General features: G+C 47.3%; 2 protein-coding genes across 3 annotated transcripts in view; one reads left to right on the top strand and one right to left on the bottom strand.

The window, feature by feature from the left end:
* Positions 1 to 7,900, bottom strand: part of MTOR (mechanistic target of rapamycin kinase) — a 113,608-nt gene extending 105,708 nt beyond the window's left edge. The window contains exons 1-6 of the mRNA XM_023532658.1: positions 7,748 to 7,900; positions 5,659 to 5,834; positions 4,927 to 5,035; positions 4,000 to 4,232; positions 2,534 to 2,734; positions 1,629 to 1,763 (exon numbers count right to left, since the gene is read on the bottom strand). Of these exons, the coding sequence (XP_023388426.1) occupies positions 1,629 to 1,763; positions 2,534 to 2,734; positions 4,000 to 4,232; positions 4,927 to 5,035; positions 5,659 to 5,820 (840 nt within the window). The 5' untranslated portion in view covers positions 5,821 to 5,834; positions 7,748 to 7,900. The remainder of the gene's footprint in view (positions 1 to 1,628; positions 1,764 to 2,533; positions 2,735 to 3,999; positions 4,233 to 4,926; positions 5,036 to 5,658; positions 5,835 to 7,747) is intronic.
* A 3,212-nt stretch (positions 7,901 to 11,112) lies between these two features.
* Positions 11,113 to 22,895, top strand: part of UBIAD1 (UbiA prenyltransferase domain containing 1) — a 25,191-nt gene continuing 13,408 nt past the window's right edge. The window contains exons 1-2 of one of the 2 annotated variants that reach the window (XM_011363560.2): positions 11,113 to 11,962; positions 18,838 to 21,060. In XM_011363560.2, coding sequence (XP_011361862.1) covers positions 11,434 to 11,962; positions 18,838 to 19,325 — 1,017 coding nt within the window. In that variant the 5' untranslated portion in view covers positions 11,113 to 11,433 and the 3' untranslated portion in view covers positions 19,326 to 21,060. Of the gene's footprint in view, positions 11,963 to 18,837; positions 21,061 to 22,895 lie in introns of those variants that run through there. The other variant, XM_023532637.1, reaches the window with a different exon arrangement.

Here is a 22,895-nt window from a genome sequence, read left to right as displayed (position 1 = left end):
ACTGTGTGATCCACTTTAGGTTTTTACATATTTGTGTATTATCTGTCTCCCCCGGCTAGAATGTCATGTTTTATTCATGCTGCCTTACTCTAGCTCTTAAGACATAATGTAGCTGGCCTACAGTATTATGAAATTACCATGCATCTGGATAATTCTTGATAATTTACAAAGTAATATAACCATGCATTTCATTCAAGTCTATGAGTTGGGTGATGTTGTCCTGTCTCACTGGGAGGAAACGAAGATTCCAGGGCTGTCTGGGCCATTATACTTGGGTGGGAATCTCTGAGTGCTATCATTTATGGGATTCCCACTGTGCATCAGGTGTTGCGCTGGCACTGCACATGTATTTAGAAACCTCACAGGAGCTCAGCGAGGTAAGGAGTCCCTGTGAAAGTGAGGGAAACGAGGCTAAAGGAGGTAAAGTCATTTGTCCAAGTCACATTGTATAGAGATGGGACTCCAAGCCGGATCTTTCTAGCTCTACACATATGGCAGCATGTGCTGCCCCACATCTAGGGCATGGCCATTACCAAACAATTATTGGGTCTATTAAAGCAGGAAGCCCTGGGGTAAAATTTCATACCAATCAGCTCCCCATAGGGAGATTCACAGATGGAGCTCTACCTCCCGAACCCATCCTGAACCCAGCTATTGCCCAGTGTCTACACTGCCAGTGCTAGTCGAAGCCACCACCATGGCTCGCCCACACTCCTGGAATAGCCTCCTGTGGCAGCCATGGGAACGTGACCTCCGACCACAAGGACCCCAGTGACTACTCTGAAATCTATCGCCATATCTCTGCCAAGGCCATACCTTCCACAGGTGGCTCCTAGCCAGCAACAGAGCACAGCAGGAATGCTAAGGTGGGCCTCCTCCGACGGCCTACTTTGGCCTGAGGAGCCCGTGCCAGCTTTGCACAGTAGACCAGGATGCTTCGTCCTGCTCTGCTTCCACTCATGTTCCCTCAGGGTTAGATATGTATTGAGATCTGACAGTTCCCCAGCTCCTTCCACATTTTCTCTCATAGCCCATTTCCCTAATAAAATCCTTATACTTTTAAATCCATCTTTGCTACAGCTTCTCGTGCTAACCCATCTCCTAATCGGTCTCCCTGCTTTCATTCCTGCCTCTCTACAAGCTTTCCCCCAGGAGCCAATCCACGGTTAAAAATGAATCACCACTTCCCTGTATACACAACTCCAGTGCTTGGCCCTGCAATGAGAGTAAATGCCAGTGTTTACCGAGAACTATGAGGCCTACTGATTTGGCTCATCCCACCCTCTCCCTTGCTCAGGGTGCAAAGCCACATTTCCTTCTGTTCTTTGAACTTGTCAAACTCGCTCCCAACTCAGAGCCTCTGCCCGGAACATGATCTTCCTGCCTGCTGCAAAGGGCTGGCTCCTTTATGTCATATGGGTCTCAGCTCCAATGGTCTTTCCTGACCCCTCAATTACCCTTCATCCCAATTCTTCATAGAATTTGCTGCTATCTAAAAGTATCTTGTTATTTAGTTATTGGCTGTTTCCCCTATAAAATGTCAGTTCCACGAGGACAAGGATGTCACCTTGTCTTGCTCACAGAATGGCATATGAGACGCCTGGACACCCCTGTGAAGCGCTTCTCACCTCTCCCTCCATGCTGCTGATTCTGACCAGCTCATTGAGGATCAGCAAAGCTCCATGGATCCGATCATCTCGATTCATGCCTTTCTCCTTGGCCAAGGTTTCATCAAACCCTTTCTCTGCTTCTTCAAATGTATGCTATGTAGAGATACAGAATGCCTGTATCAACATATGAGTTAGACAGAACACGGGCCAACCCCAGCTATTCAAAGGTCCAGAGGTGTTCCCATGCCTGCTCGGTGCCTTGTACCCATATCATCAACAACACTAATGCATCAAGCTCTCGCGCTTAATTTAGCTTCAACTCTCACAATACCATATGGCAGATACCATTACCATCCCATTTTAATAGTAAGATTAAAAAAAAAAAAAAACCAGAGTCTCAAAGAAATTACATAACTTGTCACACACAGGTCACATAGCAAAGCCAAGACTAGAACCCTGGTCTCCAAGCCCATGTTCAGGGCTCTGTTTGTAGTACAAAGCTCCTTAGTAAGTTCTCTTGGCAGCAGCAATCAGCAAAGGACTCAAGATACTAGAGAAGAGAGAACTGGCATTTTCTAAATTAGTATCAACCAAATTTCATTTCTGAGATACCCATTTTTCCACATTTTAACATCTCTGAAAAGAGATGTCTTATAATTATTGATAAGAAGGCACTGAGTCACAGTTTAAAGGGCATGTTTTCATTCTTAGGGTACATAAAATAATGATGTGGCTATCAGTGGATCTTTGCTTTAGTGAAATACAATAAAATAACTGCTGATTTAAACTGAGCTTAAAAAACTGTTTGAGACCAAAGCAAATGACCTTGCTCTGTGGCAAGGGAGCCTGTTACTGCCCAGAGGCCCAGTGATCCTTTATGTAAATGTGCTTTGCTGGTAGTTGGAACGAACCCATCTCCTTACCCGGTACCACTGAGGCTTCTGCATCTCCTTTGGCTCACGCTGGGTAGTGAGAATCAGGCAAGCACGAAGGGCAGCTACAGCGCCCTCACGAATGGCCTGTTTGGGGTCCCACACAGCCACAAAAATGTTGTCAAAGAAGGGTTGTACTTGCTGGAAGAAGAAGGTGGGGACGCTGATAGCCAGCTCACGGAGAACCAGAACCTGGAGAAAAAGGCACACTGAGAACCTTGTCCATTATTAGTTTTGTTCTCTCAGGAACAGCCTCTGGCTTCCGAGAGCCTATACACATTAGGAAAAGAGCAGATTTGCCCACTCTGCCAGCTAGGAAATTCTGGGGCTCTAGGAAGGAAAGGAAAATTGATCAAACACCTCAGTGTTCATGATCCTAGGGTGTTTACATAGAATACTCGTAATGTCAGGACGTAGGCTCTGGAAGGACAGACGTGTTTTGCATACTGCTCTACTGACAGCCTAGAAGAGTGCCTGGAAAATAGCAAGTATTCAGTAAACACGTATTGACTGAATAAAAAATCCTGCTTAATATCTAATCTTGCTATTATTTTCATTTGACGGTGGAAGAAACTAAAGACCAGAGGTTGCCCCCAGCTACGGAATTAGGAAGTGGCAAAGCCAAGACCTGAACCAGGGTCCAAGTGTGTCCTTCCCCCCATACCACACTCTGTCCTTTTAAAGAGGGAGCTGAATGGAAAGGATCTGACTGACTGCCTGATCCCCACCATGTTCACACCCAAATTCTCTCTTAAAGACAGACTCTCCCCCATCTCAGAGCCTGAAATCCTCACCCATCAAACCGGCCTTTTTCAGGGATGACGAGCCTTGAAAAGCAATGAGGATATGCCACCAGAAGAGCTGGATAAGAAGCTACCACTTTCCCAAATGCAGAATAGCCAATGGGGAAAGAGGAAGTTTGGGCTAGGTACCAACCAATGAACAAATGCCTGAAAGATAAACAAGAAAGGCTAACTGATTCTCCCATGGGGAGCGGGCAGAGAAGGTACCTAATTCCCCCGCTCCTCTCTTAATCCTAGTCCTTCCGTATTCCCACCGTACATGCAGAGGCCTTGCCAAAGACACTGAAGGGATCATGCAGATCGAACAGTTGTCTGGGGCTCTGTAAACCTTTTGGCTGTGGCTTATTCTCTTGCTGTGGCTGAGGGGTGCCTTCTGCTTAGGAGGTGATTTTGATTCTACACAATCAGAGGTCAGGATAAACACTGCACTTCGGGCTGCCTCTCAAGCAACAAGAGAACTTTCATGTTTCCTCTTTGGCTACGGAGCATGGGGTGAAGAGAGAAAGGAATTCAGGACAGAACCTAAGGCCATCGAGAAGCGCAGTGCCTTTGCCTGGAGTGTCCCCTCATTCTCTGCCTTTCAGGGACCTGAGCACATTGTGTAAAGGACCCCGGATACAGCGCCATCGCTCCCCAGCCCTGGCGGGCACTCACAGCTGCATGTCTCCGGCCCTCATTGCGGTCAGCGCCCAGCCATTCCAGGGCTCGCTTCACCTCAAACTCCACATACTCAGCGGTAAAAGTGTCCCCTGCCATGGCAAGGCGACCGATGGCCTTGGATGCCATTTCCATGACAACTGGGTCATTAGAGGGGAGGAGGTTCCGAAGATAATTTGCAAATCGGCCGATTCGGGTGGCATTCCCACCTTCCACTCCTATGAGGCTGGCTGAAAAGAGAAAGGCAAAAGGTGAGGATGGGCACGTGCTGTCCAGGAAAGCACGCTGCCTTGAAAGGAGGGCTTTCCTTTCATTTTGAGTACAGGCTGCAACTTCCAGACGGTAGGATATGGATAATTTTCATTTTAACCAACACATTTGATAGTTGTGCAAGGACTATTTACATGAAACAAAATGTCCTCATTTTAGTATATGTAATTTGTTTCCTTGAAGAAGAGGAAAACAAACTGGGGCTGAATGATAAATCACAGGCTGGATGGCCAGCTCCTGGGAGTTGAGAATTACCTGCCTTTTATTCAGTGTACCCCCAACTCTACTTTTCCAGTCAGGAGTCCCGCTATACCAAACTTCACTCTACAGAGAAACCAGGAACTGCAAAATGCTACATGGGATAGAGGAAAGGAAGCTGGCTTCTAGTCTCAGCTCTGGCACACTGTCTGGCCCTAGAAAAGTTGCTTAATTAAGGTTCTGAGACTCCGTATCTGAAAATACCTGCTTTGCAGATATCCCAAGACTACTGCTAGAATAACTGAATAAGTACATTGAAAGCCGCGAGGCTCCTTAAAATTCATTAAACAAATATGAACTAAGCATCTAGGAAGTAGCGGACATGGGGTACAGTGGACCAAAGGTGAGCAGTCCTTTATTCCCAGTTGTTATTGTCACCAGAGACTCTATTCTTACCTATGGCCAAGATGCCACCTTTCCTCTCATTGGCATCTGAACTGGAAACCAGTTCAAAAATGTGATGGTTCAGCTGATCATAGAAGCGAGTAGATTCCTCTTGACTCATCTGTAAAGAAGGATGTACTCAGAACAACTTCTAACGTCTCCCTGATGGTGGCGGGTGGGGTGGTTCCAAAGACTAAGACCTGAGAGGTACCCAGCAGGTGTGGTTCAAACCAAACATGACGAAGTTACTGCCCGTTTCTAAACTGTAGAGTAACTGAACTTGCAAGTCATCTGTTTAACGAATACTTATTGAGTATACTCCATGGCAGGCCACCTCCTGTCTTACTTTCTACCTAGTTCCAGAGTACAAGGATGAATAAGACACTGTCCTTGACCTCCAGTCTGGTCTCCATTTAAAAAGCTCCAAGCTACCAACTCTTCAAACCTATCCCAACCACTGTTATCAGGGAGAAAGAATTTAAGGTCTGGAATGCAGTGGGAAAAAGAAAAAAAAAAGGTTAAAAACAATCGACCCTACACTAACTCCTAAAATGTCACCGCAAAACAGGAAATGCCACAGAAATGTGTAATTGCTGCAAAGGAACCGGCACGTTCTATGGACATGTGAAATTGGGTGTCTTTCTAAAACAGAATCTCACTTCGCTGTCAAAAGAAATCTATACCAGAGATGGGACGCTTAGCCCAGATACTCCATGAATGGCCCCAAATCACAAAGGCCCCAACCTCTCTAAGCTCCATGGTGACATAGTGCTGGAGCTCCTTGGCAGCTTTGGCCCTGGTTTCCTCATTCCGGCTCTTCAGGCCACTGGCAAACTGCTGCAGAATGCTCACATTGCTAGACGTGGTGGTGGCCGTGGTGGCGGCAGCAGGTCCGGTTCCAATCATCTTGCCCTTAAGTCCTTTGAAGAAAAGCTTCCTTTAATATCCTGGGTATAACAAACTATAGCAATGAACTTATTTATGGCTCCAGTTCCTCAACACAGATCCACCCTGTCCATGTCAGGGAGGGAGACCTCACCGAGGAACGTGTAGAAAGCCTCGACATATTCAATAATGACCGCTGTTTAAAAGAGGCAGGATAGTAAGAGGGTCAAATTGTGGGCTGTGGAGCCAAACTATCTGGGTTTGAATCCAGACCAAAATTATATACCCTGCAAGGATATTTAAAATGTCTATTTCCTTAACTGCAATAGGTGAATAATAGTACCTAACTCATAGGGTTGATGTGAGGATTAAGTTAGTACATGTTAAAAAGTATTTAAAACAGTGCTGAACACATAATGAGTTCTGTTAGTTATTACTATCATCATTCTATTTTACATCACTATCTGTATGTACATGGCACAGTGCCAAGTACTAGATAGAGGTGGGAAGGTAGAGAATAAAACATGCCTAAGACTGCCCCTTTTCTTAAATAATTTAAAGAGGGAAATTACTATTCTATAGTAGCATTGTCCAACAGAAATATGATAAGAAATATAATGCGAATGTAATTTTAAACTTCCTTGTAGACATATCGAAAAAGGCAAAAAGAAAAAGGTGAAGTTAATACATTTTATTTAACCCAGTATATCCAAAATATCATTTCGACATGTTATCAGTATAAAGCATTACTGATATATATTTTCCGTTCTTTCTTGTTCCGAGTCTCCAAAATCTAGTGTGCATTTTACACTTATGGAAAACTCAATTTGGACTAGTCTCATTTCCCTTGCTCTAAGCCACACGTAGCTGAGTGGTTATTGCATTGGACAGTGCAGTTCTATAGAATATCAGTACTTCAAACGTATGCTAAAAGAGACTGATTAGTTCTTGAGATCATTCATTTATTCCTCAATTATGTACTGTACTTCCCTCGACGAGCTTACGATCTAGGGGAAAATACAAATAATCAGGGAACCATAACAAAGTGGCCATAATAGAGCCGCTATGGGAGTAACATATATATACTTATCCTAGGTATGTCGAGATATTGAAAAATTAACTTTTCAAAATTCTTATTTTTGAAAGACTCTGCGATGCCCAGGAAAAAAAATGGAATAATTGGTTTTGAAAAGCTTTTAAATACTTCAGTGCCAAAGGAAAGGAAATGTCATCCTTCAGGGGAGAGGAAACCCTAAGATCCCTGATGAGAAAACTGCCATAGAATTTGTGACCACGCCTCTGTGATGAGGAGGGAGGGAGACTGGCAAGGAATTTCCATTCTCAGGAAAGACCCGGCCCACCTTTATAAAGTCTAAGGCCCCCGGGTCATCTGCTCCAGGGAGAATTCAATTAAAATACTAGAAGTCAAAATACCCTAAGGCACTTGGCCAAGACTTACAGAAGTTAAAGTTGGGTGGCTGAAACTAGGAATGGGGGAGTGGAAGGCAGAGAGGATGAAACCCAAGGACGAAACAGAGCTCAGCTCCGGGGGTCCTTGAGAGGTCTCCGGGGGTGGGCCGCAAGGGGCTGACACTGACGTTTGTCCTTTCTGAGGACAATCTGTAGATGGGGTGACTGGACGGGCAAGGAGATGCGAAGGCGCCCCGACAGTACCGGAGCTAATGGGCCGGCCTTCTCCGCGCCAGAGACGCACGGTGGGCTCAAGGGTCCGTGGGTCTCCTGGGGGTCCGGAAGGAGGTGGGCAGTACCTCGCAGGGTGGGGGTCAAGGGCTCAGGCGGCGCCCAAGTCTGTGGGGCAGGCTCTGAGGGGACCCCTTGTCCCAGGACCGCGGCTTCCCGGGACCCCCCGTCTCCCCACAGACCAGGCTGGCTGTGGGTCTGGACATTCCGCTGCCTTGGAGGGGTCGCTGCCAGGCTCCAGACTCACCGCGCGGCTTCGGCCAAGGCCTCAGCTGCCGCCACCAACGCCGGTGCCGCCGCTTCAGGCCCCCAGCCCTACCACCCGCCTTCCCCGCTGTCCTCTGAGCCGGGAGGGAAGGCGGGCGCGCTCCTAGTCCTAAGAACCAATCGACAGGCGCAAGATGAAGATGGACTGAAAAACAGACCAATAGTAATGAAGGAGAAGTGAAGCTTCGGGACCCGGCTTCTCCAGGGGGCGGGGACTGTTCAAATAGACAAACCACGCGGCCAGTGGCAGGCGAAAGGAAGCTTAGGTCTTCTCGGGCGAACCAATCGGTCGTGAGTTGACTTCAGTCACTTCCACGCACACATCCGGTGCATCGCTACTATAATTCCCCTCTGCATCGGAGTTGCGGACCCTCGTAGTCCCCTGTTTGGTTCCCGCGATGGGATCAAGTGACGGTAGGCGGAGGTTCGCGATGTTGACCTGTTTAATTCTAAGAGGAGTGTGTGAGCCTTGTTGGCGCCCTGTAATTACTAGAGCAAAAGATGTAAAAGTTTCGGACTAGCGCATTTTATGGACCTGAGAGTCTTTTCATTGCATTGATTCTTCTGCGAAAATTGTTCCTCTGAATTTCACATTTTCTACTTGTGTTCATATAAATATCTCTATATTTAATCATTAAACATTTTTGAATATGTAATATATTCACCGTTCAAATCTCAGAATAAATAAAAATTACATTTATCACAAAAAGTCTTGCTCCACCCCTGCCCCTTTACTTACTTTCTTCTTATGTATCCCTATACTTTATGTAAATACAAGAAAATATAAACACATACTTATTTTCCTCTTTTGTTACACTATATGCGCTGTTCTGCACTTCTAGAAATGTTCGTGTCTTGGAGATCTTTTCATCTTAGTAGAGAACTTCCTTGTTCTTTTGTTGTTACAGGTGCATAATATTCCATCACATGGAGGTACCATAATTTATTTTTCTAGTCCTCTATTAATGGACATTTGTGTTGTTTCCGAATTCTTGCTATTACTAATGATGCAGCAATGAATTCCTTTATGCATATATGATTTTATTCCCTGGCAACTATACCAAAATAAATACCCAGAAATGGGATTACAGGGTCGGAGGGCGAATGCATGTGTAGTTTGACGGATATTGTCAAATTGATCTCTGTAAGGGAGGTACCAATTTTCATTTAGAACAGCAACAAAATTTTGCCACTGTAAGATATGATAAGGCTCTGTTTTCTAATTAACAAAGATGGTTTTATAGCAACAGTAACCAGTGCATTTGTAGGTCTCTTTTTTAAGTTTACAAAGCGTTTTCTTATTACGTTAAAATAAAACTACTATTTATTGAACACTTACAAATTATCCAGCGTTTTGGTGGAAATTATAGAGTAGTGGTTAAAAGCAGGGTGGAATCAAACTAACTGAATCTAAAACTTAGCTCCAGCACTTAATAACTATATGAGTACTTAATCTTTATGTAGCTATTTGCTTATTTATAGAACTGGAAGGATTATAATATATGTACCTCGGTAAGCAGTGCCGTGGGGGCTAAACGCTAATACACGTAAAGTACCTCCAACACTATATGACACGTGAACAGTCAATAAATGCTGTCGCTGTTATTTCTCAGTATTTCTATGAGGTAGATTTTATTGTTCCCACTTTATACTTTAACCATGGGTAAACTGACAGAAGGATTAGGTCTTAGAGTGGGTAAGTGATGGAGCCAGATTTACAAATATCTGCTTCTTCCTCTTGTCTGATTCGGCAGTATAGGACGCTTGGGTTTGAAAGCTAAAGTTGTAAATATTTAACAGCCAACTAGCTGGTAAGGGAGGGGGATATGTATGTATACATAGGGCTGGCTTCATGGCTGTTGTCACCTGTGAAGTTGTAATGCTCTGTCTTGAAATTCTTAATGCTTTTTCAGTAAGAGACCCCACATTTTTATTTTGCACTGGGCACCAAAATTACATTGTCAGTCCTGTGTACATATATGTTACATGCGTATTATAACTTTCACTGATATAAAGGATGTGTAGCATATAACTTACAAATAACAAAATATACAAAATACACTTTTAATTATAAATTCCATATAGCCAATTGATTCTAATAGTATGCTTTTTTTTTTTTTTGATATTGTGTAGCCTCCTTCAGGTTGCGATTGACTTATGAGTGTAGTTCCAACATAAATGTTGGTTGGTCTTTACTTTTATGATAATAAGTAAGAGGAAAGTGAAATAAGAGATAGCTTGAAACTTCACTGGTTTGTCAATGACACAAAGCCTTCCTTGCTGAATTGGATAATACTTTTCTAATACTGTAAGAATATTCCCTCAAATTTTTGATGCTCTTCACAACTGCTACAGAGTTGATACACTTTTAAGTTTTATTGGCATTATTAATTTTTCCCCATCTCTTTCTTAAGTCTAGATGATCAACAAAACAATTAGCAAGCATTTGCTGATTTGTGTGGTATAAATACTAGTACAATGGCAGATTTTAAACTATCAACGGATGACACTGAATGAAAAGCTGGGAAGAGATGAGCAGGAACCCATGGTTTTTTTCCACAATGCAGATACAACAAATGTAAACAACCCGAAGAGCACAAATTGTTAAGATGTAGTGAATTAGGAAGTAATGAGTTTTGCATATTTGTTAGCTTTGTTTTTAATATAATTTATCTAATCGTAAGTTTGTGAAGTTTAATTTTTAATTATGGATGTCCTTAATGACTAGCTCACAAAATTCCTAGAAATTTTAATAATTGGCTCTCTCCAGTCAGAAGAAGCTAGGAAGCTCCCAGAAGGTGGGCAATGAAGACTGGCAACAAGACACAGAGCTGGCCGTCTGGTAGGTTGAGGAGGGCAGTTATTTGTATGAATAAACTAAAATATGGATTAAAAGATAGGCAGGGCAGTATATGACATTGGTAATCGCGCAATAGAAAACTTCAAGTTTCCCATTTAAAAAGGGGGGAATAACTTTACCTTTCTCACCTCCCTCAATGTGCTCCCTGATTTTTGTCCTTTTATTCCCACTGCTGTGTACAATTAGTGCTCAATAAATGCTTGTTGTATAGGGTAGGCGCTCAATAAATGCTCGTTGCATGAAAAAATGAATGAGTCCTATTTCGGTGAGTGAAAGGTCTTGGTAAATTCGAAAGCCACACCCATTCGCGACCGAGCTTGTGCCGCCAAGCGAGGATCTTTCCAGCGAGGTTGGGGCCGCTGCGGGGCGCGGATCCTCGGCCAGAGAAGGCGGAGACCGCAGCGTCGCCTCCCCGCCCCGCTCCGCCCCCAGTTCCGGACTCGGCCCCACCCAGCCCAACCCGGCCCACGCGGCCAGCCCCTGTTTCCCGCCCGGCCTCCAGAGGCGGGTGCACAAGATGGCGGCCCCGATAGCGTCCGTCAGCTTTGGGCTCCAGCGCCCGGCTAGGGTCCGGAGACACGCTTAGTCTAGGTGACAAGAGGTCCGAGCGGTGCCACCGGGCCTCGTGGGGTGCCAGGCCCTCTTGTTGTTGCCCCGGGGCCCCGCCGCCCCCTCAGCATTGCCCCGGGGCGGAACCAAAGAAAGGTCAGCTCCGGCCGCCTCGCCCTGTCCCTCCTCGTCCCACGGCAGTCGCTGTTCTGTGGGTGGCTCACTATTCACATTAATTTCAGCCACGTGCAGCATTCATGGCGGCCTCGCAGGTCTCGGGGGAGAAGATTAGCATCCAGGCGGGAGAGACGGCCAAAGCCGGGGACAGGGACCTGCCAGGGGACGATTGTCCGGAGAGGGACAGGCTCCCCCAGCGCTCTTGGAAGCAGAAATGCGCCTCCTATGTGTTGGCCCTACGGCCCTGGAGCTTCAGTGCCTCCCTCACCCCGGTGGCCCTGGGCAGCGCCCTGGCCTACAGATCTCAGGGCGTTCTGGACCCCAGACTGTTGCTGGGTTGTGCCGTGGCAGTCCTGGCTGTGCACGGGGCTGGCAATTTGGTCAACACTTACTATGACTTTTCTAAGGGTATTGACCACAAAAAGAGTGATGACAGGACCCTGGTGGACCGAATCTTGGAGCCCCAGGATGTTGTTCGGTTTGGAGTCTTCCTCTACACTTTGGGCTGTGTCTGTGCCGCTTGCCTCTACTACCTGTCCCCTCTGAAACTGGAGCATTTGGCTCTCATCTACTTTGGAGGCCTGTCTGGGTCCTTTCTCTACACAGGAGGTAAGAATTGGCGGGTTTCCGGTACTGGAGGTCTTAGTTGCATGTACTAGAAACCGCTGCTTTATGTAGAAGTTATAGGACTAGAGGAGAGGTGTCCAAAGTTCTTCTCTCAGTTAGGCCACTTGAGTGAAATGTGTTGTGTGGGTGTCATGTGGATTATTTTGAAAATAGTAGTGGGTTGAGAAGATCCTGGTTTGGCTTATGGATGTTAGAAATGATTCATGTATGCATATGGAAATTTTTTGTATCTAGTTTTTTGTTTTTTGGGTTTTTTGGTCATATATTATAATGCCACAGTTTCAAGTTTCAGTGGAATTGACTTTGAAGAGCCCAAAATTATACAGCAAATACTTTCCGCCAGTTTGCTAGGTGACTTTCTTGCAGCAGGCTGTTTAGGGTAGTGATGACCAAGGGGCTGAGCCCTATTTATTGAGCACCTATTATGTGCCAGCACTGTTCTATGTGAACACAGCAGTCACAGATCCCTGCTCTGTGGAAGTGATTTTATGTATCATGAGGAGAGAGAGAAAGTAAAAATAGTAAATTATAGTTAGGTTGACCTTCGTCCTGATTTTCTCAGGACCGAGAGGGTTCCCAGGATGTGGGACTTTGGGTGCTAAAGCCAGGAAAGTTCTTGGTAAGCCACGATGAGTTGGTACCCTGATTATAGTATATGGAAAGATGATTAATGCTATGGAGGAAAATGGTAAATAGAGCAAGGAAGGAGGACACGGCTGACTTTTAAGTAGCTTGATCAGGGAAGACCTCATCAAAAGGTAACATGTGAGCAAAGATCGAAGGAGGTGAGAGGTGAGGGAGTTGGCTAAGCACATATCTGGAGGAAGAGTGTCCCAAATCTTGGATTGGCAATGGCCAAAGGCCTTAAAGCAGGAGTGTCCCTGAAGAGCTTGAGGAACGGCACAGAGTCCAGAGTGTGAATGAGGGGAAGAGTGGAAGGAGGTAATAGAAGTACGTTTGGGGAGGTCAGGAAGGCACAACGATTATGTAGGCCTTAATGTTTTAAAAGAATCTCTCGAGCTAAGGTATTGAGAATGGATGAAGGAGAGTGGGCAAGGGTAGAAACAGGGAGATGGAGGATGAGGCTGTTGACTAATCCAGGCAAGCGATGTTTGGTGACTTGGATCAGGGTGATAGTAATGGAGAGGGAAGTAGTCAGATTCTAAATATATTTCGAAGGTAGTCAGGGTTTGCTGATAGATGGGATGTGAGGCAGGAGAGAAACAGAAGAATTAAGCTAACTCAAAGGTTTTGGCCTGAGCAACTGGAATAATGGAGTTGATATCTAGTGCGATAGAAAAGGTTGAAGATAGGTTTTTGGAGAGAAAATTGACTTTGGACATCTTAATGTATTAGATCTCCAAGTGGAGATATCAAATGGATAGTTGGATGTAAGAGTGTGAGTTCAGGGGCCAGGTCTGAGCTGGAGATATAGATATTTGGGAATCATTGACACATGGATAACGTACAACTGGGTGAGACCGCCAGAGGAGGGAGTGTTGACAGACATGAGGGGGACCAGGACTGAGCCCTGGGGCACTCCCACATTAAGTGGTGGGGAGAAGAGAAGGAACAGGTAAAGGGAACTGTGTTGGGGAATCTAGAGGGGAAAGAAGTAAACCAAGAGACGGATGCCCTGGCAGCCAGTCGTGAAATGTTCAATAAACGAAATCCATGGGGTGCTGTGATGGACTCTATAAGCTGGTGGTAGAGGGAAGAACTGCTCTTTGAAGATGACACTTAACTAAGACTTGAAGGATAAGGAGCCAGCCTTGAGGCAGAATTGGGGTCTGATTCAGGTGCCAAATCCTTCGGAGCTGAAGGAACAGAAAATGTGCATGCACTGTGTGTGAGCGAGCTTGGCATCTAGGGAGCTGCTGGAAGGCCACTGTGATCAGAAGGAGAATGGAGGCACAGGTGGGGAGGAAGGCGTGGCTAGATCGTGCTGCTCTTCCAGGGCCTCAGTTTTTCCTGCGGGTTCCTCTTCACTCTCAACCTGCAGGCTCAGTCCTGAACCTCTTTCCTCTGTCTGCATTTCCTCCCTTAGTGATTTTAGCCAGTCTCATGGCTTCAGATGCCATCTATTGAGCTGGTGACTCTCAAATTTATACATCTGGTCCAGATCTCACCACTAAACTCCAGACTCATACTCAGCTTCTTACTCAGTAACTGCTCTTAGAGATCTCCAGGCATCTCAAGCAAAGAAAACTGCTCTACCCACAGCTTTCCCAGTCTTACTCTATGGCAGCGTCATCCTTCTGGTTCTTCAGCCTAGAAATCACAGGCATCATCCTGACTCTTCTTTCCCTCATCTCTCTTCTAGTCCATCAGCAAATCCTGTGGACTCTGCTTTCAAAATGCACCTGGGATCTGACCACTTCTCACCACCTCTCTCCACTGCCACTCGATTATTATGGCAGGTTCTTTACTGATCTCCGCACCCACCCTTGTCCCTTTTAGGGTGCTCCCAAATCTGGAGGCGGAGTAATCCTGTTAAAACATAAGGCATCCACTTCAGTTCTCTGCTCAAAATTCTCCAATGGCTCCCATCTCGTTCAGAGTAAAGGCCAGTGATCCCTGAGGTCATTATCCGCCCATCTTCTCTCCTCTCAACTCTCACCTGCTCTTCTTCCCTCCTGCTGGGCGTGCTCCACCGACACTGTCTCCTGGCTGTTTGTGAACCGTGCCGGGCATGCTCCTGCCTCATGTCCTGTGTAGATAATGTTTCCTGGACTTGGCACACTCTTCTATCTGTATGATTCCCTTTCTAACCTCTTCCACCCATTTGCTCTAATGTCAACCGTTTAGTGAGGCCTTGCCTTTCACCCTATTTACATTATGAAACAATGAAGCTTTTTGCAGCAGCTGAAAAAAAATTACACACATACCCCTCCCCGTGTTTCCCCCACAGTACCTGCCCTATTGCTCTGCTTTATTTTTCTTCATAGACTATACCTAGAAGGTGTTTTCTCATGTTTATCTAACATACCCTATAAGGTGCTTTATTAGTTATCTTTCCCCTTAGATTGTAAACTCATTGAGGTTAGGGACTTTAGTCTCTCTGTTCCCAGAACAGTGCCTGGCATGTAGTCCTTTATATTCATTGAATGGACAAATGGAGACGTTGAAATGTATTGAGCAGAGTAATGATCTAATCTGGTTTTATGGTTTTTTAAAACATTGCTTTTGATATATAATGGCATACTATGAAATGCACAGATCTCAGTGTTATAGTTTGCTGAATTTTAACCAATGCATATAGCTGTATAACCCTCACTGCTATCATGATACAGAACATTTCTGTCACCCCTAAAAGCTTCCTTATGCTTCTTCCCTGTCAATCCCCACCTTCCTCACCCCTATCAGAGGCACCCACTGTTTTGATTTCTTCCACAAGGGTTTTGCCTGGTCTGGACCATCACGTAAATGGAATCATTCAGTATGAGTTCTTGCGCCTGGTTTCTTTCGCTCAGCGTGATGCTTTTGAGATTCGTCATCTCGTGATGTGCATCGGCAGTTCCTCGGTTTTGGAATCCATCGTGTGGACATACTGCAGTGTGTCCATTTTTCTGATTCGCAACATCTGGCATGTTTCCACATTTTGGCTGCTATGCCTGAACATTCACAGTCAAGTCTTTGTGCGGTGGTTTTCATTTTTCTTGGGTAAATGCCTAGGAACGGAATTGTTGGGTCATAGATGATGTTTACCTATGTGAAAAGCTGCCAATGTGTTTTCTGAAGTGGTTGTATGATTTTTACCTTTACACCAGCAATGTACGAGAGTTCCAGTTGCTCCACGTCCTTGCCAACATTTTGATTTCTGTTTTATCAAATTCACCCGGCTGCTGTGTGGAGAACTGCCCAATATTTCACTGTGATGGCTCGTTTGGAAGATGGTGTTGGGAGGGGCGGGAGTGCCTGAAAGGAAACTCCCAGGAGGGCCACATCTCTGAATCGGGGGGCACGTGGGCCACACGTCGGCCACTCAGGACCCTGGGCTTTCTCCTAAGGGCTCTAGTGTTTTCTCATGTCAGATAACCTCTGGGAGCTTGCCAGACCTTCCTCATCCCCACAGTGGGTTTGTGGTTGGTTTTGTGTAGGTCCTGTTGAAGGCGGGGGCTTGCTTATCTTTGCAGGCACAGGTTTCTGTTCAACTTCGCTCCCATAATTTTTTGTCGGGGCATCTAAGGAGGTGTTCTTGGGTAATCTAGCCGGAGGTCAAGGCTTTAGAGTTATGTTTTCTTCCATAGCTAGAGCCTTAAGTCTGCTTGGAGAGCTAAGAACACAGGCAAAAGAAAAGCAGGCAGCTGGTGGAGAAACCGGCTAGGTCCATGCCAGGAGTAGTCCCGCTGGCATCTTCCTTGGGCAGGGGTCTGGTCGGCCCCGTTTACCTGCAGTTTCGCTTTCTGTAGTTTCCGTTTTCCAGGGTCAACTGTGGTCCAAAAATATTAAATGGAAAATTCTAGAAATAAACAATTCATAAGTTCGGAGTAGTGTTATGAACTCTCACATTGTCTGCCCATCCCACCCTGTATATAAATCATCCCTCTGTCCGGCGTCTCCACACGGTGTGCTCCCCGCCCGTTAGTCACCGAGCCCCGTCTCGGTTATCGGACCGACCGTCGCGGTATCACAGGGCTTGTGTTTAAGTCACCTTTATTTTACTTAATAATAAAAGCACAGGGGTTGTGATGGTGGCAGTCTGGATACGCCAGAGAGAAGCCGTACGATGCGTCCGTTGGGTGAAAAGCCGTGTACGGTACATATGGAAAATACATAATATACATACGTTTCGGTACTACCTGCGGTTTCAGGTGTCCTCCTGGGGTCTTGGATGAGGAAAGGGGGGACTGCCGTCGTCCCCTCAACATGTGAGAGATTGCAAGAGACTTCCGTTTACTAATTTAGAATTGGAGCCGATGTCCCACAAGAGAGAACTTCCTCCTGGGGGGCTGTCCTCAGACAGTGAAACCACTGATCAGAACACCACTTGGGGAGCACTGGTGGGTACCGGGGCCAAGCCTCTGATAAGCTTCCCTGAGGACACTCCATTCTAAAGGACCAAGGCTGGCGCCAAAGAATCCGACTAGACCGAGGCGTCAGCCGGCTCGGCGGTAGCCATTCTGCTGTACGTGAGTCAGATCAGCACTTCGTGCCCCGTAAACCACACAGTGTTATATGTTCATCATATCTCAGCAAAGCTGGGGGGAACCCTCACAGTCCAGAACCCCAGCTACAAGTGTGAAGGGCCGAATCTTGTTTTTCAGCTGCCATGGCCTTAGATCCTCCGCAGACCACTGTCCCTTGTCATTTTAGGCTGGTTAAAATGCAGGTGACTACCAACGGTTTTCTTTCTTTTCTGATCCCGAGGGCACGTCTCGGTAGCTTGGTCAGGTCTGGAAGGTTCCTATGCTTCTGGGGCAGTGGCGGTGTGGTCACTCCCAGCTGTTCCATGCTGCGTCAGTCCCAAGTCAGACATTTTTCCTGACCTCGGTTCCGGGTGCTTGTTACTGTAGCTCTGTGTTCAGTTCAGCCATCGTGCCAGGCGTTGGGAACTGAGCTGGGAACAAGCCAAACACAAAGTCCTGCACCCAGGGAAGCTTGGCTTTGCTGGGGAAGACGGAGATTAAGTAACGAGAAGTGCGATGTGTGTGGGAGTGGAAGTCAGGGTGCCGTGGGCACACACGACAAGGGGACCGACTGGCGTAGAGCCGAAGGAAGACAGCCTGGAAGAACGGAGTTAGCCCGGCAGAGGAGGGGGTGGTTCTGAAGGCCCCAAGGAACTGAGGAAGTATTGGGGGGGGGGGGGGGGGGGTTCAGGGGGGGTTGGGGGGGGGGGGCGGGGCCGGGGCCGGCCAGGAGGAAGTTCTGCTTTTATCCCCAGGAACATGTGTTGATCAGGGTTTTCCGGCTTATGGGTTTATGTTGGGGGAGGGAGCATGGTCACATTAGTATTTTTAAAGGATCACTCTGGCTGCGGTGTGGCTGTTTGGTTAGGGATGGGAGGAGGAGGAGGTTCTGAGAATGGAAGCTGGGGACCCAATTAGGGCGGCGCAGTATTCCAGGCAGAAAACGACTATGGCTTGGGTTTGGGGTGCAGTGAGATGGGATGGAGCATGCCACTGGGGATGGAGAGAACTGGGCGGGTTTGAAGGAAGGAGATTAGACAGGATTTGACAGATATTAGCAGTGCGGGAGGAGGAGTTAGGGATGAGTTCCGAGTTTTAACTTAAGGGGAACCAGAGAGGGGAAGCAGCATTGTAACGTCATGATATTATCTTAGCTGTTTTACGCATTACGTGGGTGAAAGTCTTTGCGGAGTTTGGGAACCCTGAAATTTCACTGAGATTCGCTGGGGGTTTTCATAACCAGAAGATGCTTCCAGAGGTTGTAGAGGAAGGAGGCAGAAAAGTAAGAGACCGGGCTGGACATTCTGTGAGGGACTGATCTAATGGTGTTACAGGCAGAAGCAGTGTCACGTAGGGCTTGGTGAAGAGTGACGGAGACTGAAGAACTGGATTACAAGACCTAGATCCTTCCTGGGCTCTCCCGTTGAAGTGTGTATGTCGTGAGAACCCACTCTCTTTGTTGCGGGATTCTGTTGGGGGACAGTAGGAAGGAAAAATTGGGTGTAGCTCTGAAACCTCACTGGGTGCTCACAGGTTAGTGTTCTCTGTACCTCTGTGTCCTTGGAGAAGAAATCAGGTTTCGGCAGGAAGGGAACTCGGCACCCGCCCACTGTCCCCGCTTGTGAATTCGCTGCGCCCGGCCAGGAGTGGCCTGCCTTTGGCTGGCGGACAGCCCCTCAGCTTCCAGCCCTTGATCTCACACCAACTTTTTGGGTTTTCTGGCTGTAGGAATTGGATTCAAGTACGTGGCTCTGGGAGACCTCATCATCCTCATCACGTTTGGCCCGCTGGCCGTGATGTTCGCCTACGCCGTCCAGGTGGGGTCCCTGGCGGTCTTCCCACTGGTCTACGCCATCCCCCTCGCCCTTAGCACGGAGGCCATTCTCCATTCCAACAACACCAGGGACATGGAGTCCGATCGGGAGGCCGGCATCGTCACCCTCGCCATCCTCATCGGCCCCACCTTCTCCTACATGCTCTACAACGCACTGCTCTTCCTGCCCTACCTGATCTTCAGCATCCTGGCCACTCACTGCAGCATCAGCCTGGCACTGCCCCTGCTCACCATCCCCATGGCCTTTTCTCTGGAGAGACAGTTCCGAAGCCAGACTTTCAGCAAACTGCCCCAGAGGACCGCCAAGCTCAACCTCCTGCTGGGGCTCTTCTACGTCTTTGGCATCTTTCTGGCCCCAGCAGGTAGTCTGCCCAAACTCTAAGGGGACCAGGAGCTCCCCCATCCACATGTCCCCGTGTCTGAGGATGTGTTGAAGACAGAGTATCCGAGGAGAAAAAGTGATCTGGCAGTGAGGGGGCCTAAGGATGGCTTGTGAACTCCCACCTTTTTAAAATTATTATGTTTTTAAAGATAATGTTTTGTTTTTGTTTTATTCTGTTTTGTGGGGAATTTTGAAACCACTCGTATCAGAAGGTGAGTCGGCCGCATGGCCCTTGTTTTAGATATAATTTCCACTAGGGGGTGCTGTTAGGCTGCTTTAAAGTAGTCTGAAAAGCCTGACGACTGAAGAGCTGCTGGGGTTGGCCTCCAGTCCTGAGATGGCCGTAGTAACTGGGCGAAGTGTCCTCCTGTTACCTTGGTCTTGCAGGATGTGGTAATGACTGATGTCAGGCCCCAGTGACACCAGGAGCACCTGTCTCTTCCTGTGAGCATTTGGGTCCCGAAATACGCTGCCTGAGAAAGTCTCTCATTAAGAGCCGAACATGGCTTCCGGCTATTTGTCTAAATTGTCATTCCGAGGCTTTTGTCCTTCATCTCTCCTTTCACTCGTTGCCACCATTGAGGAAAAGTGTCAGCTCACCCTGCAGCAAGAAAATCAAGGCAGGACTGGGAAGGAAAAAAAAAGCCCACGCTGGAGGCAGCTCAGAAAATCACTCGTCTCTGGGAGAGAAGTTGGTAGGGCGGCCGTTTTCCCTTTGTAGAAGCCACTGGGATGGCAGGAAGGACTCCCAGTCCTGTCGGCAACTGTCAGGAGCCCTGAAATTGGAGACACACTGCTGTCCTTGTGGGCCACCTACAGCGCGCAAGGCTTCGTTGTCCCCCAAGTGACGCCCTGCCAGGGAAGGAGCTGTGTCTTCCTCCTCGAAGACGATGTGGTGTGTTGACCCTGCTTCTCCCAATGGCTTCAGTTGCATTGTGCAAAGATAGTTTGTACCCAGAGTCGGGGAACGCCAACACTGATCAAAGCTGCTTTCCAAATCATTGCCTGTGAAGTACAAATTCTGGGCTAGAATTGCTGTTACATTTGGTCCAAGACCGAAATAGATGGAGGCCATGATCACTACATTTTTCGGTTGTGATGATAGCCGTTCTGATAGGTGTCTCCAGGGGCCTTGGCCTGCAGAAAATGACATGGGAACTAGTTCTTAATCCTTAAGATCAGCTAATTATGTGATTCGGCTCCTTGAGTTAGAATTAGTCAGCTTACTCAGAAAAAACATATTTGGAAATCGCAAAAGTTCCTTTGAACTTAAAGGTGTTTTGTCCGCAGACATTCGGAGTCCTTGAATAACGGTGAGAGCCCGGTAACCAGGGGAACGGCCCCCCTCTCCTGCTTTCCTGCCCAGCACCACTTGTCTTTTATGCCAGGCCTGTGGCATTTTGGTGCTCACAGGGGTCTCGCCTGCAAAGACAAGCTCTTCGGGCCCCTCCCCAGAGCAGGCTGTTTGCACGTGGGGCTCACACCTGAGGCTGTAGGACCAAGAGCTTCCTGGGTTCACAGGCCAGACCCACCTTTGTAAGTGCTCCTGTCAGGGGCATCAGCCTCTGCACTGTGTTCTGGTGCAGACTGTAATGCAAATTTTTATATATAAATGTTTCTAAAAGGCCAAATTTGATGCCAGGTTTTATATGAAGTTCACCATAATTTGTATTACATCCCCTGATTCAATGAAGGTTTTCTTTAGACTTGTTAATAAAAAAAATGCTTACCCGTTTCCAGTTTTTCTTTGCTTTCCTCCTACTTGTCTCATTGTCTGATTGTGAACTCTGATTCATAAATCTCAGTCCATCACAGAGACAAGGGAACGTTCGGTGGGTACATGATCTTCGGTTGATGAATTTCGGTAGGGTTCAACCAGATTTGATGAGCCCTTAGAAAAGAAAGTAGGGACCACTCAGAGCCAGTGTGGATTTGCCAAGAACTAGTCAGGTCAAGTTAACCTTGTTTCCTTCTGTCCTTTTCTACGTTCATTTTTCTTTTCCTCGATAGGGTCACTGTGTGATAGATTGAGAACACATAGTAGACAGAGTACATTTGGGTTTCAACTAGGCATTTGACAATATATCCTTCTGAACAAAGCGGAGATAACGTGGAATGGATAATAGTCTAGTTAGATGAATTTCTGGGGGACTGAGCAAGCCGTGGGAGAGAGCCGACCAATCAGCGTGTTACTGTCAGTGGAAGGAAGCCTTTGGCAGCACACGCGCACCTGGCCTCCCCGCTGTGCCTGGCCAGGTTCACCACCTGTTGTTACTGCCTGGGATTCGGAAGGTTTTGTAAACTTGAGGGAAGAGCTTGTAAAATGACAATCTAAAGGCTGCCAGGAACTGCTCAAAAAGCCTGATGTGTCGAATGGAAAATATAGCACGAGTAAATACAAGGCCATATACTTGGGTCCCTAAAAGACAACTGTATGATACCCAAAGGGGAGGATGCCTGGCGTGACAGCAATAGATGCGGTTGCTACGAATTTTATTGATGACTCGGGTACAATGTTACATGCCTTTGTTTCTGGGGTCATTTATTCTGCTCCCCAGAGGGGTGGCCGGAAATTTAACCCTTCACCTCTTGGGCTGGCTTACATCCCTGTGGGCCTCGGTGGGGCCAGAAGCCAGGGCTGTTGGCTGGGCCCTTGCTCCAGTACCTCACTGTCTGTAAGGTCGATTCTCTGCTACTTCATCTGGGGTTCAGCCCTGGAATCTACCCTTGTTTTGTGCACACTGTTCTAGAAGGGTTCAAAATGCCCCTGACAGCAGCCCCCTTTGCTGACGAGTATCACAGGCTTGCAGGGCACTTGTCCCTGTCACGCCATCCCCATTTCCGCCTTGTCTCACGGAAGTACCCTCCCAACATGATCTACCTTGTCCACCTCCCCTACTCAAAGCATCTCCCTCCTTCCCGCCCCTCACAAAGTCCCGCCCGGGGGGCCTTCAGGAGCCCAGTGCTGGCGTCTTGAGTGCGAGGAGGAAAGAGGGTGCCAATCATTTATTATTATCTTGCTAACTCTTCTGTTACTCCTGCATTAAACAAAAATCTGAGCCTGTCACCCGGCCCGAAGCTCAGTTTGAGTCAGTAATGAGCTCTGACTTCCATGAAGGTCAATGTGATCTGTGGCATTAACAGGAGATTAGTGTCCAGAACAAGGAAGGCGCAGGTCCTGCCCACCCCGTGTGGCTGCACCACGTGTCGGGGGGCTGGGTCCATTGCTGGGCACCTTCTACATTTTTTTCTCGATAGAGCAAATGTGGTCGGTCAGGAGCGTGCGGCGGGTGTAATATACTTGTATCTCAGCAGGGCGTTCGACAATATGAAATGTGGAGTGGGTGGAAATCCAGTTAGAAGGACTTCGTGTTCACGTGCATGTGTGCTTTCACACTGGTGGCAGTGTGCAGAGACTTTGCGCCTCGGTGTGGAACCACGTTTTGAAGGTGTGATTCACAAACTGGCTCTCATCCAGAAAGCACTAGGCGGACTGGTAGGAGCACTTAAAACCCCGTCAGCATGGAAAAGACGCATGAGAGGGCTGTCTTGGGGAAAAGAGATTGGGCT

This window comes from Pteropus vampyrus, unplaced genomic scaffold (assembly GCF_000151845.1).
Source record: "Pteropus vampyrus isolate Shadow unplaced genomic scaffold, Pvam_2.0 Scaffold86, whole genome shotgun sequence".
Classification (NCBI taxonomy): domain Eukaryota; kingdom Metazoa; phylum Chordata; class Mammalia; order Chiroptera; family Pteropodidae; genus Pteropus; species Pteropus vampyrus.
This window is presented reverse-complemented; position numbering and strand designations above follow the sequence as displayed.